General features: G+C 30.5%; 1 protein-coding gene across 1 annotated transcript in view; it reads right to left on the bottom strand.

The window, feature by feature from the left end:
* Nucleotides 1-11,790, bottom strand: part of LOC125068877 — a 44,711-nt gene extending 32,921 nt beyond the window's left edge. Inside the window, exons 1-3 of the mRNA XM_047678234.1 lie at nucleotides 11,780-11,790; nucleotides 7,689-7,694; nucleotides 3,088-3,593 (exon numbers count right to left, since the gene is read on the bottom strand). Coding sequence (XP_047534190.1) covers nucleotides 3,088-3,219 — 132 coding nt within the window. The 5' untranslated portion in view covers nucleotides 3,220-3,593; nucleotides 7,689-7,694; nucleotides 11,780-11,790. The remainder of the gene's footprint in view (nucleotides 1-3,087; nucleotides 3,594-7,688; nucleotides 7,695-11,779) is intronic.
* Between the last annotated feature and the right edge of the window lie 4,918 nt (nucleotides 11,791-16,708).

The following is a 16,708-nucleotide window of genomic DNA, read 5'->3' as shown; positions in this document are numbered from 1 at the left end:
CCAGATGTCGAAGTTTGAAATGCGTTCGTAATGTGTGTGATATGGGTCTTATTGTCTGGTATATTACGAAATACGTTTAACAGATCTCATATCGATAACAGCATAAGAAATAAAGAAAAAAATACCAACACTTTTGTTAAAGAACAATTACATTTTTGGAATAAATTTAATTATTCCGAAACATTCTTTTGAAAAATATTTGGAATAGTTGAAGGCAATAAACATCCTCTTTTAGTATAAATATTTGAAATTGTTAAATTGACTCAAATTACGTACTTAACTGAAACAATGGGTTAATTTAGTCGGTATTTTCTTAAGAATGTTATGATAAGAATCTACGTCCAATGATTCATTATTATGTACATAAGTTAAAAACAAAAATATCTTGTTACACAGAAAGATCATTGTTACTGTAATGTATTGAAACAAAAACAGTTTCATAAAATCGAAACCTAATAACTCTTAAATTTGAAAAAAAAAAATATAGATTAAAAAGTAATAATATTAAAATTGCGATATTTTATTGCACATTTAAAAGATATTTTTTTACTATTTTCTCATTATTGATAAATGTGTAAAACAAGGAGTATTAATAAACAAGGTATTACGTTTTTAATATAAGCATTATTTTATCTAGACTGATAAAAAAAAGTTACGACTGAGCAGCGACATAAAAACTCAAATTGTCTTGCTTGACTCCCATCGTAAAATTTAAAAAGTTAATTAAAACTCAATCAAGAGTCTTAATAAGCCCGTAGAATAATACATTTAATCTCTGCGCTGGAAGCTGAGAGATATATTTTTGTGAACACTATAAAAAATATTTACATAAACATATTTAGTTTTTATTAAATATTGAGATGATTTTATTTTATATTGGAGTGATAGATTTAATTGGATAGCCATTAATGGCAGTAATTAATATTAAAAATAAAACTATTTTATCTTGAATATTTTTTGCAATAAAACCGCATTCACGATCGATAAATTTCTAGGCTTCTAGACATGATACATTTTATCAGGTGGCACTAAAGATATAATAAAGAAGTCCCATTAAAAGACCACGTGGGCGATGTCGCAGGCGGCCGCTAGTCATATAAAAGGATAGTCGATACAAATTACATTTATGGAGGCACAGTTCCAATACAGATAACCGAGCAACCTGTTCGGAACGATTCAAATAAATAGCATAACCCGTTTAGATAAATCCTATCTGTAAATATTGGTAGATATAAATTGTACCGGCTTATCATTTACAGTGCGCCGATAAACATTTCTTACTTACATAATTGCGTTTCCTTCTGGTCTGGTGATAGTTTTTTGTTTTATTGGGTATTGATTTTTTGAAGATTAAAACCTAGACAAATCAAAAGTGTCTAATGAATGATAATAGAATTGCGGAACAAAACCTTATTTACCAAAGTGTACTTGAATTCACGAAATTCACGTAAAATTCGAAATTCGATTCACAAAATTTTATTAAAATCTTTTTTTTTTTTAAATTAAATAATGTATTTGATTTCGACATTAAAACTATATAGAAAGCACGTTTATGACATATATTTGACAATCGATGAGTTTTATTTTAATTTTAGAGCATATTTATTGTTTTTATTTAATCTAGGACAAAAACGATACTAAAATTTTATCAGCATAAATCAAAACGGACCATTACTTAAAAAATTTTAGTATTATAACGTCGCGGGTGAAATTATTTTTTTTGTTCACAACTCGTAGAAAGTTCTGGAGTGGAGAAAAAATGTCTTTAGGAAAACTAAATGTCTTTAAAGAAAAGTAAAGGTTGATCAGCCAATCGATTGAAGCTATGTTCATTGAATTTTAAATATTATTCTATTTAAAAGTTGAACTACTATGTAGTTAACGTTTTATACAAATGCAAGATTTTATATAATCTTAGTCGAAAAATAGTAAAACGTATACAAGTGATAGCCATACAAGAAACGATTTAAATTTACAAAAATGTCAGATGAATTTTAATGTTATTGGATTCAGCCTAAAATGCGTTGTATTACCTATTTTTTTATTCGAATAACGCACTCGGCTTTGCAAGGGTGACATTTATTAATAAAAAACATGTTACAAATACAAGTAACACCCTTTAGCACTCTGGAATAAAATAGCTAGTATATGGATCATTTTCGTACAGGAAATTAGCTCTTACGTACAAAAAAAATTAACCTCCTCATAATTTTAATAGGTATGTATAAAAGTATTCTATTATAAGCGACGTTTCAATTGAACGAGGACACGAGTATTGCTTTTTAGATATTTTCAGCAGAATTAACAAACGATTAAAAATAAAAACAATTTTAGCGATATTTGTTGAATGCGATGGTGACACGCGAACTCTTTACTGATGAGAAGACATAAAGTGCAATATTTACGAAGTGAAATCAATACTACATTTGTAGCATAGATATACAAATTATTCTCAAACTATCTTTGCTAGAAATCTAGTTTTAATTACGACTATTTTTAGAATATCCATCGTAGTGGGTAGTCTAAATAAAATAACTTCAAGTCTGCTATTATCTGTTTTATTAATTGAATGAAGGATTTCGAATATAATGTCGTACAATGAATAGCGTGTTAATAATTCGAATGAGTTATTTTTATACAGTTTATCTAAATAAATATATCTAGGATAGATTGGCTTTTGGCCACATTTTATTTATAAAGTAATTTCGTTGACAAAACGTAATGCCATTGGTACGTTTAAACCTTTATCGGGCTTATAGTTCGGTTCGGTTAAATTTATTTTTCAACGGCCGTCGGAGGATTGAAGTAGACCGGTGATTGATTCGAGGACAAATGAACAATCTATAGGTTCAAAGTTTGCATCTGTGTGTGAAATTGCATTCAAATTGAGTTTTTATTTTCATGCCATTTTTATTGGTGGCAATTTAAAAAATATTTTCGGATAATCTATTATTGCACGTTTTTCTGAACATATTAAATTTTGTAAAAAAATTTTGAATTTATACCTAACTATTCTTGAAAACTAAGGGATTCAGGTCTTATATTTGTTTTTTTACTTATTTTGATAGTATTAGTATTACAACCTACCTTTTGTAAGCATGTAGCTCTACACTGTGCTACTCGTAATGGTGATGACACTTCCTCTTCAGCTAGCACTCCAATCCAGGTTATGATCGCGGAAAACAAGGAAAAATTATATAATAACATTTTGGCACACATTCTCTTTGGTATCCCTCGTGAAAACTATTGCGATTTTTCGTCAAAGTTCCTCTCTTATCATAACCAGCACATAAAACCGTATGAAGATGTTGACATAATAAAGTTTTAAGTCAATAAAACGTAACTTTATTCAAAACGTAAGTTTAGTAGCACGTTGAACATGATAAAAGGTCCAATAAAGTTTTTGAAATCATTTACGAATGTTATGACACCGTACTCAATCAGCGCCGTAATCAATAACAAATTAAAACTGAACGAAAAAAAACAGTGTTGATTACGATAGCACACAAGAAAAATTATCTCCACAAGTTGAATCGTTCGCCTTGCAACATTTCCCGACAGCCGACGCTACCGCGAGCGCGGTTGAAAGCGGACTAACCACCCCGCCTGAAGAAGCTCTGTTCCTCTCCCCTCTGATAGTTAATTTTTATGCCTTTCTCGCTCCCGCACGAGGGTTCCCCTCCTCTCCTTCACTCTCACTACAAAGTACACGTCCATGGCTACTACTACGTATGTCGCTCTCTCTGTTCACTCTACTAGTGCATATATTTTATTCTATCTCGTTTCATCTCGGGCGGTTTTACGTTGTTTTTCCTTGATGCAGTTTAACGGATGGGAATGTGGTGGTTATTGTTAGACAAAGACGGTGGTAGTAGAAATTTTAGGGTTGTTCAAAAGGGGTGACAAAGAATCGAGCTAATTCAGGGCTTGCGTTTTTATGGGAGTTCGGGCGGTTAAAAGTATCCCGCCTCTCTCGTTTGTTCAAGTTTATGGTTCTCGCGTCGTGAAGCCATATTAATAATATTAATGGCTGTCGTATCAACAATAACGCTATTCTGTTGTAAAAGACGTTTATGAATTTTTAATGTATACAAAATTATAAAAAGATTTATCTCCGACTTTTATTATAAATATGACTTATATTGCTGTATTTTATAAGTAATTGTCTTTGCTTAGAAGTTTTACGTTTAAAATGTTTAATGTAACAGTCAGCGAACAGTTATATGCAAAAGGCAGAGCGTTCGCGAAACCTGCAAAAGGATTAAATAAGAATACAGTGTACGTGACAGAACAAGTTTTTATACGAAAAGGCATTTTTCGTTTTCTTCAACATCTCCGGGCTGGCTGTATTCATCTCGCCGTCTTTAATCTCCCAGACTTTGTCTAGACGAGCCTGTGGACGACTGCACACAATTTTGATACCGACTATCTATCGGACCTACATCGTCGATCGTAAACTGATACTTTGAGATTTTTTTGCTGAGCCTGCGGAAATACCTGCCTTTGTCTCAAAATGTTTATACAAAAACTTGTTTATGGTTTAATTTATATGTAGCTTTTTCAAATTATGTTCTCAACGTCCTATTTTTCATTTAGATAAAAAAAAAACTATATCCATCAAATATGTAAATTTCTAAAATTTACATTATTAATTACTTTACAAAAATAAATGCAAAATATTTTTCGATTGCTTATTTGATTGACTTTTTATTTATATTCATAATATCGCCTAAGGCCAGAAACATAGCAAACTTGCCACAGTTTATCAAATTTGATTAACATGTCACATTGATAATTTTATTTTAATAATAAATATCGTTTTTTCTGGATCAACCTTTTTTGTTCTGCATCAATATATTATAAAGTTTTGTTATTCTTCCTCTGGTAATCGATTATTGCTAGATATGGTATCGACGATATAAAATTGTATGTAATACGAGAAACATTTTATGTTTGTGTTTTTAACGAACGAAATCCGTCGGTAGTTTATTGACAATTGCAGACAATTATGAAAGGTTTATTGCATCGTAAAGACGGCTGTATTCAAGGGTGAAGGTTTTATAAATCTCTACATTAAGTTGCAAGGGTCACTTGATGAAAAATATCGTTAAATTATATTTTGTAGTAATATTTATCGAGCATAGCTTATGATTAAAAAATGATTAATTTGGTTCCATCCATCCGACATACATTGTTATACTGACTGATGATAATCGACTTGAAGACTATTTAAAATAAAATATATTTGAATTTAGAAACTGACGAGACCAAAAAAATTATTACCTATCCGACTACAACATTAAGGAACTATGTGTTTTAGAGCAGAAATATTGTGTTTCGTATGTGCGTAACGAGATATTATTATTTTATATGAAATGTATGTATTATGTATCTGTTATATCAATAGCTGTATTGAGAAAGTCAAGTTTTGATTTTTCATATCAAATCTTTACGACCGTGTGGTAAATAAAGCTTTTTTTTTTTAAATTAGAATTATAATTTAAATGCTAATGTATTTATATAACTCAGTATTTGAGTGATATATTTTATCAAATATGCAAATTAAATTAAAAATCGAACGAAATCAGAGACTAAATTACCTCATTTATTTAATTTTCCGATTGATTTTTATTTCTAAATTTAAATTCCAAACGGTAAATGAATTGATATTCGATAATATGTTGAATATGTTGTTCTGTTTAAGCTTACATATTTATTATCTTTGCACAGCTTAGAGATATTTATGGGCTACTACATTATTATTAGGGTACCGTAGTGAAATCCGAATTATTTCTATATTATATTCTCCATCAAATGCAGAATCAGATGCAGATAGCAATCATGTCAATGTGTGTCCACCGTTGATTACTAAACACGTGGGTAAGTTAAGATCACCACCCATCTCACTATAAACATTTCAACTATTAAAATAAATATAACCAATATTTACAATCCCTTACTAACTAGCACACTAACCTTAACATCGAGCAACATTATAAGTAACCATTAGTCACTTTTACGATAAATTAAAACGAATATATTTATTGAATCGATATTAGATATATTAATCGATAAATATGTTTAACGTGTGTACTAAGATCAAAAGTGAATCGTTAAGCCGTTACTAAACTAGGGTTGTCTGTCGATCCTTTTTCACTCAAGCGGTCTACTCTTATGTTGTCATGTTATCCTAGTAACCTCTGACATATTTAATTATCAATTTTCTTTGTTTTAATTACATGGGTAAGTAAATATGCAAATAGGCCATATGATGGTAAGTGACCACGGCTCATAGTTCATATTGGTACCGTAAGAAATTTAAACACTTCCTTACATCGCCAATGCGCCACCACCATCTTGGGAACTAAGATGAATACGTGCCTTGTGCCTGTAGTTACACTGGCTCACTTAACCTTTACACCGTATTGTATACGTATTGTATTAAAACAATGTTATGCAGTAGAATATATGGTGAGTGGGTGCTACCTACCCAAACGGGCTTGCATAAAGTAAATACGAAGTGCAAAGATTATTACAATTATTAAAAAATATGAATCTTAATAGGTTATAGGCAACGATTGACGATCAAAAACTTGTCTCTCCGATTCAGTCCAAAGATATTTTACGAAATATATTTCTAAATCAATTTGTCGATTAATTATTTATTGACATACGTTTCATTAATAAAATTTTCGATCTTTAATCTAGAGATCTGACACAAGATTGAATTTCAATTAAGGCCGTAAATAGCACCAAAATGCGAGCACACATTATTAATTATATATATTGAACATAATAATGCACATAAAATAAAGTAAATTATTACATCTAAAAGGTATATTTTTATAACATTTTAGCGTATCTTAAATCATATTGTTAATAACAAATGTCATCAGACAACGCTCCTGACTAATCGTGAATTATATCGCAAACAGTAATGAATTCTGCACACCTGAGTCTGCGTTCCTTAATCTTTCATAATCCGAGTTATTGGCCGATTTGCGCAATAATTACTAAATTAAGTTATTTTACGTCAAATATATTGTATTATTTTACGTAAATCTGACAATTCTTTTTCTCCCAAACGTTTTATGTTGTCATGTCATCCAAGTATCTGTAAAAATATTTCTTTTTTTTAATGGTCTCGATCAAATTTGTAAAAGCTTTTAATACTTGATTTACAATTTATAATAACAATATATTTATTTTATTTAAATGCAATTTTTTTTAAAACTTATTTGAGACAATTTTGATAAAATGTTAGTATAATTTGCATTCCTTTCGACGGAGTGCTCTAAAAGTAATATTTAACGAATTGGATTGGAAGTAGTTGTTTTACTTGCCCATTACATATAAAACCAATTTAATAGATTTTATCTTTTATTTATGGTAACATTATTTCTCGTGTAAAATTGATTTTAGGAATATACGATAACCATGAAATTAAATGGCGAGCGAATAGAAAACACAGCTATTAAAAAAGATCAAATGTAAATTTATAAATGAATTTGTCTTTACAATTCATTAATTTCTCGTTTGTGGATAGCATATCAGAGTCAATAAACATATATTACGACTATTTGTGTCTTAAAATCGACCACCTTCATCACATTATGAGAATATTTTTTAATCTTATAACATTTAAAAGTAAACTAAAAATTCGTAAAGTATCCCAGTATGTCCTGAACAAAGCACTTTTTTCAGTTTGAACTTTATTTTCAGAATTTATTTTTGCACACTGATGTACAGATTGAGATTTTACTTCACACACAACCTACAGGTTCTTTCATCATCGTAAATTTTATTTGTAACTGTCACGTCACAGGTAATCCTAGTCTAGTGTGCTGGAAATTTAATTTTTACCTTATTTCATTTTTTAAACAAATTAAGATATTTTTATTTTATGAAAATAATTCAAAAGTTATTTGTAACGTAAATTCTTGCATATCTAACGTATAAAAATCTAAATAAAAATGGGACAACAAAGTGTTATTCTGAAATCATATTCAAATTTTACGATGCCACTCAGTTACAGCTTCTCAGTTCCACGTAACCCTATTAGGAATTTTATTATATAAATACATGTATAAAATCAAACATTGTAAGAACAAAAAGTAATTAAACTTACATAAAAAGCAGGAAAGTTGTAGTTAAAATTTCTTCCCAGTTGCTTTTACATGTTGCTAACACCACTAGTTGTCCATAAACTCTCGTGTGCTAGTGCTCGGACCGCCTCTTACAACTACTAATTAACTTCCCCGTTCTTCTAAACAACCCCTCTCAGCCACTTCCTTTCAACCTTAGATACAAATTGAAGTACGTGTGTTTTTACTCTTTCCAAGTTTAGTGTATCCGGGGAATGAGTATCAAATTTATCTCTCATTATATAACTAAAATTATATCACTGAACTTGTTAATTATAATATTTATTGCTTTATTTAATCTAATTAGTAGTTAATCTCTAGTATTTTAGTATTATACAATATACAGTATATAAAATATACCTGTGTGTTGTACCTAAAAATGCATGTTGTGGTCTTCTTAAAGAGTCGCACACTTTAAAATAAGTATAAATACGTTTTTATGTATAACATGTGTAAGTGCAGTGATTGCTGATGGTCCTTAATAAATAAAAAAATCGCTGTTTTATTTATTAACATTTTAAATAATTTAAATTTGAAATCGTCAACCGAGCTTTGTGTTAAGGCTTATACAGTATACAGCGTCGTATTATATCTTACGATTTTCTGAAATTTCTAGAACCTACTGTCCTACTGAGTTTTGATCTTTATAATACGCCTTTCGAACAGAAGGGCGTTAAACATGTTTTGTGAAAAATGTTCGTTTGTCTCGTTGCCAGAACTCTTTTAAAATAAATGTGATTATCAATCAAAATGTGTCCAAAATCAGACCATATTATCGTTATTGAGTCGAAATGAAACCGACATTCATATATAGGGTTATTGACCTCTGCAGTACAGCAATTTTGAATGTTTTTTTTTTTTTAAATAAAAGTATCGTTTTTTCTTTGTTATAGCTATAAACTGTTTTGTGAACTAATCTTTAAGCTCTGCGCTAGTTGTTCATCTCCCCTCTTACTGCTAATTAGCTCTTGTCCTTTGTAACAAATTGCCTTTCTCAAATCCAATTGTTTTACATTTTTTATAACAGCTTATTTAAGAGATAAGTAGCCATTACGTCGAAAGAAGTTACAAAGGCTGTCAAAGAAACAAAGACAATTAATTTATAACTAATTATAAAATTAACATCGTTTCCTAATAAATTGTCTGTATATAAAAATATTTAATCAAAATAAAATTAATTAAGTACTTCTGGTATGTCTGTTTATTTTTGTCTCTTCAATTAAACCGTTACAGTTTGGTATGTAATTATATATTGTATGATGATAATACAATCTATTTTGTTAAGAGATTTTTATAAATCAATATCAGTAATAAGAAATTGTCTCGGTGTGATAAGGTCTGTATACGTTTTCATTTTCGACACAAAGTATTTCTTAGTAAATATAACGTATATAAAAGCTAATATAAATTTTATTAAATTGAATGCCAGCTGCGTTACCATTGAACTTGCGATGTAAATAAATACTAGCAAAGATGGCCCAGTTACTAAAACATGTATCTTAATAGAAAATTGAGCTTTCAATTCGTGATACTATTTGATGTTTGAGTGTTTTACCTAAGACCATGTGTGTATATTAATAAGAAGAAGACTTTTCAATCCTACTCTTTAGCGAAATACCTCTTGACTTACTAAGTGGTCACCACTGCCCATAGAAATGGGCGCTGTTAGAAAAATTAACCATCCCTTACTTCCCATACTCCACCAACTAACTATAAACTAGGACCTAAGACGTATTGTCTCTTGTGTCTGTGGCTGTAGTGTGCATTAAGCTCACTTACCCTTCAGACCGGAACGCAACAATACTAAGTATTGTTGCTTGGCGACAGAATATCTGATGAGTGGGTGGTACCTACCCAGACGGGCTTACACAAAGTCCAACCACCAAGTAAAATTTTCATAGATAGTTAAACAAATGATAAACACCAACACGTATTCCTAAATAAAAACTTAGACATTCAGACCAAAAGTTACCCATTACACATAAAGTGCCAACTTAATAAATATTTGGCACATAAAATTGTTGTTTCTTTTATGTTACGGGATATAACAAAAATGTAAGTCCAGATTAAACTTGTAAGGAGTCTCTAATACTAGTCTGATATTATTTTACTTGGTCATTGACCTGACGATGTTAGCAACGTCACACATGAGACGGTATATTATTTTACCTTACTACTATTAAAAATACGAAAAATTTTGTTTGTATATTCAGATAACTCATGATAGATACCTATCCCAAAACTGATGAACGTATTTATATTAAACATGGTACATGCTTGGAGGTTGCTTTGGAAAAGTACGTTAAGTATATAAATACGAAAATTTATTTATTTTAATCAATAAAAACAAGAGACCCGTCTGGGTATTCATAAATGTGTTTTAGTTCAAAGGGTGAATCAGAGGGAGTCAGTGTAGCTACCGGCTAAAGGGACATAACATTTCAGTTCCTAAGGTCGGTGGCGCATTTTTTAGAGCGCCAATGTCTATGGACGGTGGTGACCATTTATCATCAGCCTAACTATGCCATTAATAAAATATATATTAAAAGCGAGATGAAAACTTTTGACAATTACGCCAATACATATTACAATGATAATAAATAATGATAAAGATATTATATTATATATGTTTGGAAATTAACTATGCATGTATTTACTGAATTTTTAACTGATATACCTTAAAGTTTAATTTTGTTATAAGCTTTATCAAGATATGTTTCATATTTTCAACGAAAAAAGTAAAATAAAGAAACAGCCTGCAAGAGAAAGCCGCTAGGGCTTCGTAATTTATTAAGAGAAAAATTGGGCTTGTAACTTCGCTGGCGTAGAATATACTAATTCTACACTAAGTAATATTTAATTCAGTTATAGTATTAAAATTTCTTGATTTAGTTCTGTGTGTTTTTACTGCAGGTTTGAAGATGATGGATTAAATCTTCGGGCTGGATTATTAAAGAAGTATTATTCTGTCTAGAAATACTCAAGAACAAGCAGCTTAGAGTTCTGCAGTATTAACAATCATAAGGTTTTATTGGTTTAAATAATGGTTCTAGGTAGAAATATCTCTCTGGTTATGTTGATTTCCTTCCTATTTCATTGGTGGAAGAGAGCGAGGGAATAGAAAGTGGGCTTAGGTCACCTAGTTCTGCTCTAGTATAATAGAATCTCCGGAGCAATTGACCAGCCAGTCTCCGTTTAAAGTATCCGTTGTACCCTAACAGGAGGAGAATCAGGGGAATATCATCATGAATAAGTAAAGTAACAAGCTCATAACTGAACTACAGCTAGACAATTTCCTTCTTTTCTTTTAAGAAGACGAAAGGAACTTGTTCGCAAACGTGGGTCTGGATTATACATTAGGTAGTGTAGGCAACTGCCTCGGGCCCACATCGGCTAAGAGCCTTTAGGCAGACTGGGTTTTGTTATTTTAATTCAAGCTACACATTGCTCCTATTTGAATAGGATGATGACATATCTTTTTAATATATCATTGTAATATATCACATAAAAAAAACCTCGTAACTATGAGTAAAATAGAACTGTGGTAGAAATAAAAATATGTTTTGAGAAGTTAGGAAGGGGTAAACGGGCCCAGAGACAGGTATAGCCTAGGGCCCCGACATGGTTTATTCGACCACGTCTAAACGCTTCAATGCAGGTTGATAAATATAACGTTGTCAGAGAGAAATTCGACACAAATAGGTTTTCTCACATTGGTTACAATTATAAACACAATAAATTGTGTTTGCATACATAAGTTGAGTCTTAAATATACACGTGTTATAATTTAGCTTTATATAAACTTTACAATTTAGAAATGTTCATGAAACATATGTTTCATTTAAATTCTTACGAAAACTGTAGTACTAACGAAACAAATGACACCCAGATATATTAAAATACCTACCACAATTACAATTACTCTAAATAAAACAAGGTATAAGTTTTAATTAAGGACCGTTTTTTAAGCATATATTTTAACATTCAACATTAAACATTCATAAAGTTTAAACGTCTCTATTTTGGTAACGATTTGTCCCTTGTAGTGTAAAAACATCAAAAAAATTCCATCACAAGGATTCTCCAAGGCATTCCTGTCTGAAATCGTCATCATAATAATGCATACTTTCGTTTATTTCTTTAGTCTCGGCATTTTTATTTTGCTCGTTCTTTCTGCTATGCAAGTACAGATGGCTCGTGGAATAGAGGCTGTTTTTGAGCTAATGTTTTTGTCGAGTTTTCTTATATATTTCGCATACTTCTTTTAAAAGTTGTTTTATTTATAAATGTATCATTCATTGAATGTATGAATGAATCAATCTTCAATAATCAATTTCTGTGTTAAGCCGTTTATTGTAGATATGTTTTATATGTGATTTTTTTGTATAAATAAATATAGAATTATAAAAAAAGAGCTTTTACAAGCACTCCTCTTAAAAAGATTTAAAATGTCGCCAAAAAAATCATCTATATTAATAATTTTGTGCAGGTCTACGCTAGACCCGATCGAAATCCATCCACAATTATAGATCGTTAAAATATAATGATTTTTAGTCGACAACATATATCCGCAAAATTCGTACAATCGAGATATTTTTATATTAAATACATGTAATTCAATAACATGACAGTTCAACGGGCGGACATGTTTGACGTTTACGGGCGCGTTCAGAAACCTGTGTAAGGAATGATTATTGTTTCTTTTCACCACATTAAATGAAAAATAAAGATGTTTGATAATCATAACGTTTATAAAAAAATATACATGAAAAGTAAATGGTAACCCGTATTTGTTTAGTTTTATTTATTTCAAAAGGTTTTTATCAAGTGACAAAATAACTCAATGAATATCTAATATAACAGGGTCTACTATAATCTATAACAAGGTCTTTAAAATAAAACTTGATATTTTGACACAATTTTTTCTTCCAAACAATATAAAGTCACCTTTTACGAGGTATGTTTTTTTATTATTATTGTTTGGGAACAAAGCACTACAATAGAAAAGAAACTTAGTTTACCTTTGTATACTATTTGACACACCAATTAAATTTCTAGCTATTAGTAATATAACAATTAATACAAAACATAAAAAATAAGAAAAATGTATAATTAATTATCATTTCTTAAAAGTGAAACACGAGTCGGAAAAAAAAATATTTTTATTATTCTCTAAGTACTAAGTTTCATAAGTACGCATTTTATTTTTAAAACTATAATAAGTACAGGAGTTCCGCTTAAATGAAAACTAAAACTACAGTCAGGGTTCTGTATGCATAAAATTTATATTCGTTTTCATTTCTTGAATAACTTAAATGTATTCACCGTTATTTCTATTTTTCGTTACTCTGTATTTAAATATAAAGTTGAAAAGATGGAACCGTAACACTAAGAGAAGGACAGAGCCATTCTTATTTACCATTTTTTTTATGTATTATTTTTCTACTGAAATGAGTTTTGCATTTTTCATACTCATAGTTAAAAACAAAACAAGCTCATTGGTGGCTTGCAATCCGTCTTAAGGGACGTCTGTTTTTTTTTTAATTGTATCCTTCTAACAAATGCGTACACAACAGACAATAGGTTCGTTTTGCAACGGTACCGTTAACTAACGGTTTATTTATTAGCATTATTTTTTTTCTTTTATTTGCAAACTTTCCTCTATTGTAGTTAAGGTTTCTATTTTAACAGTTAAGCTACTACGAAATAGTTGTTACGGTAGTTTTATTGCGAAAAAAACGATATTTATATGTGGCTAAATAAAAAAATAAAACGTGGAATTCTCGACCGTAAAAATTAACTTTTCGTGTTCGAAACTTTAGCGAGTTTCGCCGCCAAGCTACCATTGTTTGAAGACAGAAGAGTTTCTAGTACAAAAGCGATGAGCGCACGTCGTTACTTCGATTAGAACTTTGTCAGTCTGGACGGTATAAGTTTGACCAGGGTGGCCACAGCTGGTATGAAGACAATTTGTTCTTTATCTCGCTCAACTTACGTATCATTTTTGATTGTCAGATTGAATGATTGTAAGTTTTATGTGTCACGTTAATATTGCTTTTTTATAACATTAATGAATAAAGGATAGTAGACAAAATAAATGAATAATCCATAAATGTCTCTCTGATAGTCAATTGCCTTCTCTCCCTTAAAGAGAACTGTTTAAGTTTGTCTCACCACGTTTATCAAACCCACCCGCATCGCAGCACCACCCGGGTGGGTTGATAAGCATGTGTCTGAATTTCACCCGACACATCCATGTTTCCACACGATGTTTTCATTCACCGTCACACACAAGTTGACGTATAACCTACAAAATGCTTGGCCAAATTTGAATCTATTTATTACTGATTAAGATCGACATGATCTATCCACTGAGTCTTCGTTGATCTAATTAATATTAGCTACGTTATACAACACCTTAATATAATATCTAAAAATAATATATTTTTAGTTAAATAGATGTTAATAGACGTTCTGTATATACAACTGTATTTGCACATCATTAAACCGCATGTTTACTTATTAATTAATTCGATTATTAATCATTAAATTGGATTTATTAATTGCTTACAATAATAGAAGATAACATAACGAATATAATGGAACAAATACAATAATTATATAATAATTAAGCCAAAAATTAAAGACTTAAAACTTGGTAGTAGCGCTTTGTGCAAGGCCGTCTGGGTAGGTACTAACCACTCATCAAATATTTTACCACCAAGCATCTTATCTCTCAAGGTTGGAGGCGCATAGATAATGAAAATATGGTTAATGTCTCTTACATGGCCAATGCCTTTAGGCGATGGTCTACTCAGGTGGACAGGCCTGATCAGGTGACTCAATTGCCCGTCATACCTATACCATAAAAATATGCAAGTCTATTGGTTAACTTATTTTTTAATTTTCAAACATAATATCTTCATAAGATTATCGCATTTTCAAAGAGTAAGTAGAACATCTAACACCTATTCTTAGGAATACATGTAAAAACAAGAAAATGGAGACTGTAAAGGTGCTGTTATTTTTTTTTAAAGTATATTAAATAATTTTGTGATAAAAGACTATATCTTTATTACGTTTTCGTCCAGAATAATCTTTGTGTTTTAACAGTAATAATTTGAAAGTGATAATTATATAAAGTTAATGCACATAAAAAAAATAAGTCGCACATTTTTCGAATAAAATAAATTGACGAGCAACTTCAGCAAAGTTGTATTAACACTTAGATAATGCTCAAGAATACATTGAACCCTGATCCTTTATAGATGGCTCGGAATACGATGGCCGTCAGTAGCCGTAGCTACTTGCTCGGTATCGTTCGCTAACTTAAATGAGTTTCCTTTTATTACCCCGAGAGTTAACCAAAAGGATCTTTGTGTTTATGATTCCGTTATAAGTTTAAAGAGATTGCAACGGCCGGAGTCGAGTTTTTAATTTTTTTATATAGAAAGCGGTTCTCTTTCTTTGAATTTTTTTAATAAGTAGCTAACTTCGCTCTCGTAATAAGAATACATGAACCGAGTAACTTGTTTTTAAGTATTTATTTAACAAGGAACTGAAGTAGGTTCTGTACCATAATATAAATTGTTTCTGCTACAAGAATTCTTCCGAACTTTTTGAATTTTGTAAATTTTGACTTGCGATTTAATCTTTTCCGTATCAAAGATTAATTCGCAAGTCAAAATTTAATATATAATTTAAGGCTTGTTTTACACTTAAGAAGTTTTCTTCCATATACTAGACATTAGAACAATAATTAAAAATTATACAGTTTAGTTTCTATCTTAACTGTATTTATTGTTCGCTGACCTAATACAATTGACGCGTTAATTTCGTATGGCGCATACTGTATAAATTTAAATTTGTTTCAAAATCAATAAATTAACGTACCATACAATTCATAAATATTGCGTGACGTTGCACTGTCATATTACTACCGAATCCCCGTAACGCTCCACCCTCCTATTGGACATAATGCGGAAATGCAATTTCCATAAATTTTACACACTGCGAGCATAGTCCCCATCCGAAAAGATTGGACGTGACCACATGATTATGAGAAAGATTGCCGTCTACTTGGTTCAGTGCCTTTATGTTTTACATAGTCAGTAACATTAGCATACAATTTGCAATGATTTACGAAAATAAAAAAAAACCAAAGGAGAAAAATTCTCTTAAATAATGTATGTATCTTTAGCACCATAATCTATGTAAAAATCGTACAATCTTTTTAAAGTGCACGATGAGAAAATTTAACGTCCATCTGCGAGGACGTATATTATTTTCATGGAAGCAACAAGGACGTGCGGTCGTAACAAACCAAATAAATTATAAAAAGAGATCTCGGGTGGGAGACAAGGCTTTCCTTGGGACAAGTCGTAAATTTAACGGTCGAAGAAATCCTTATTTCCCTCGACCGTTCGTGGTCGTGTTTGCAAACTATCCCTGTTTATGACTAACTGTAAAAATTTGGTAACATGTCCTTACAATAGTATTTTTAAACGTAGTATACATTTTTGTATGTAACATCATAGGTAATTCATATTATTTCAAACACGAAT

This window comes from Vanessa atalanta, chromosome 14, assembly GCF_905147765.1.
Source record: "Vanessa atalanta chromosome 14, ilVanAtal1.2, whole genome shotgun sequence".
Taxonomy (NCBI): domain Eukaryota; kingdom Metazoa; phylum Arthropoda; class Insecta; order Lepidoptera; family Nymphalidae; genus Vanessa; species Vanessa atalanta.
The sequence above is the reverse complement of the archived record's forward strand: the minus strand, read 5'-3'. Positions and strand labels throughout refer to the sequence as shown.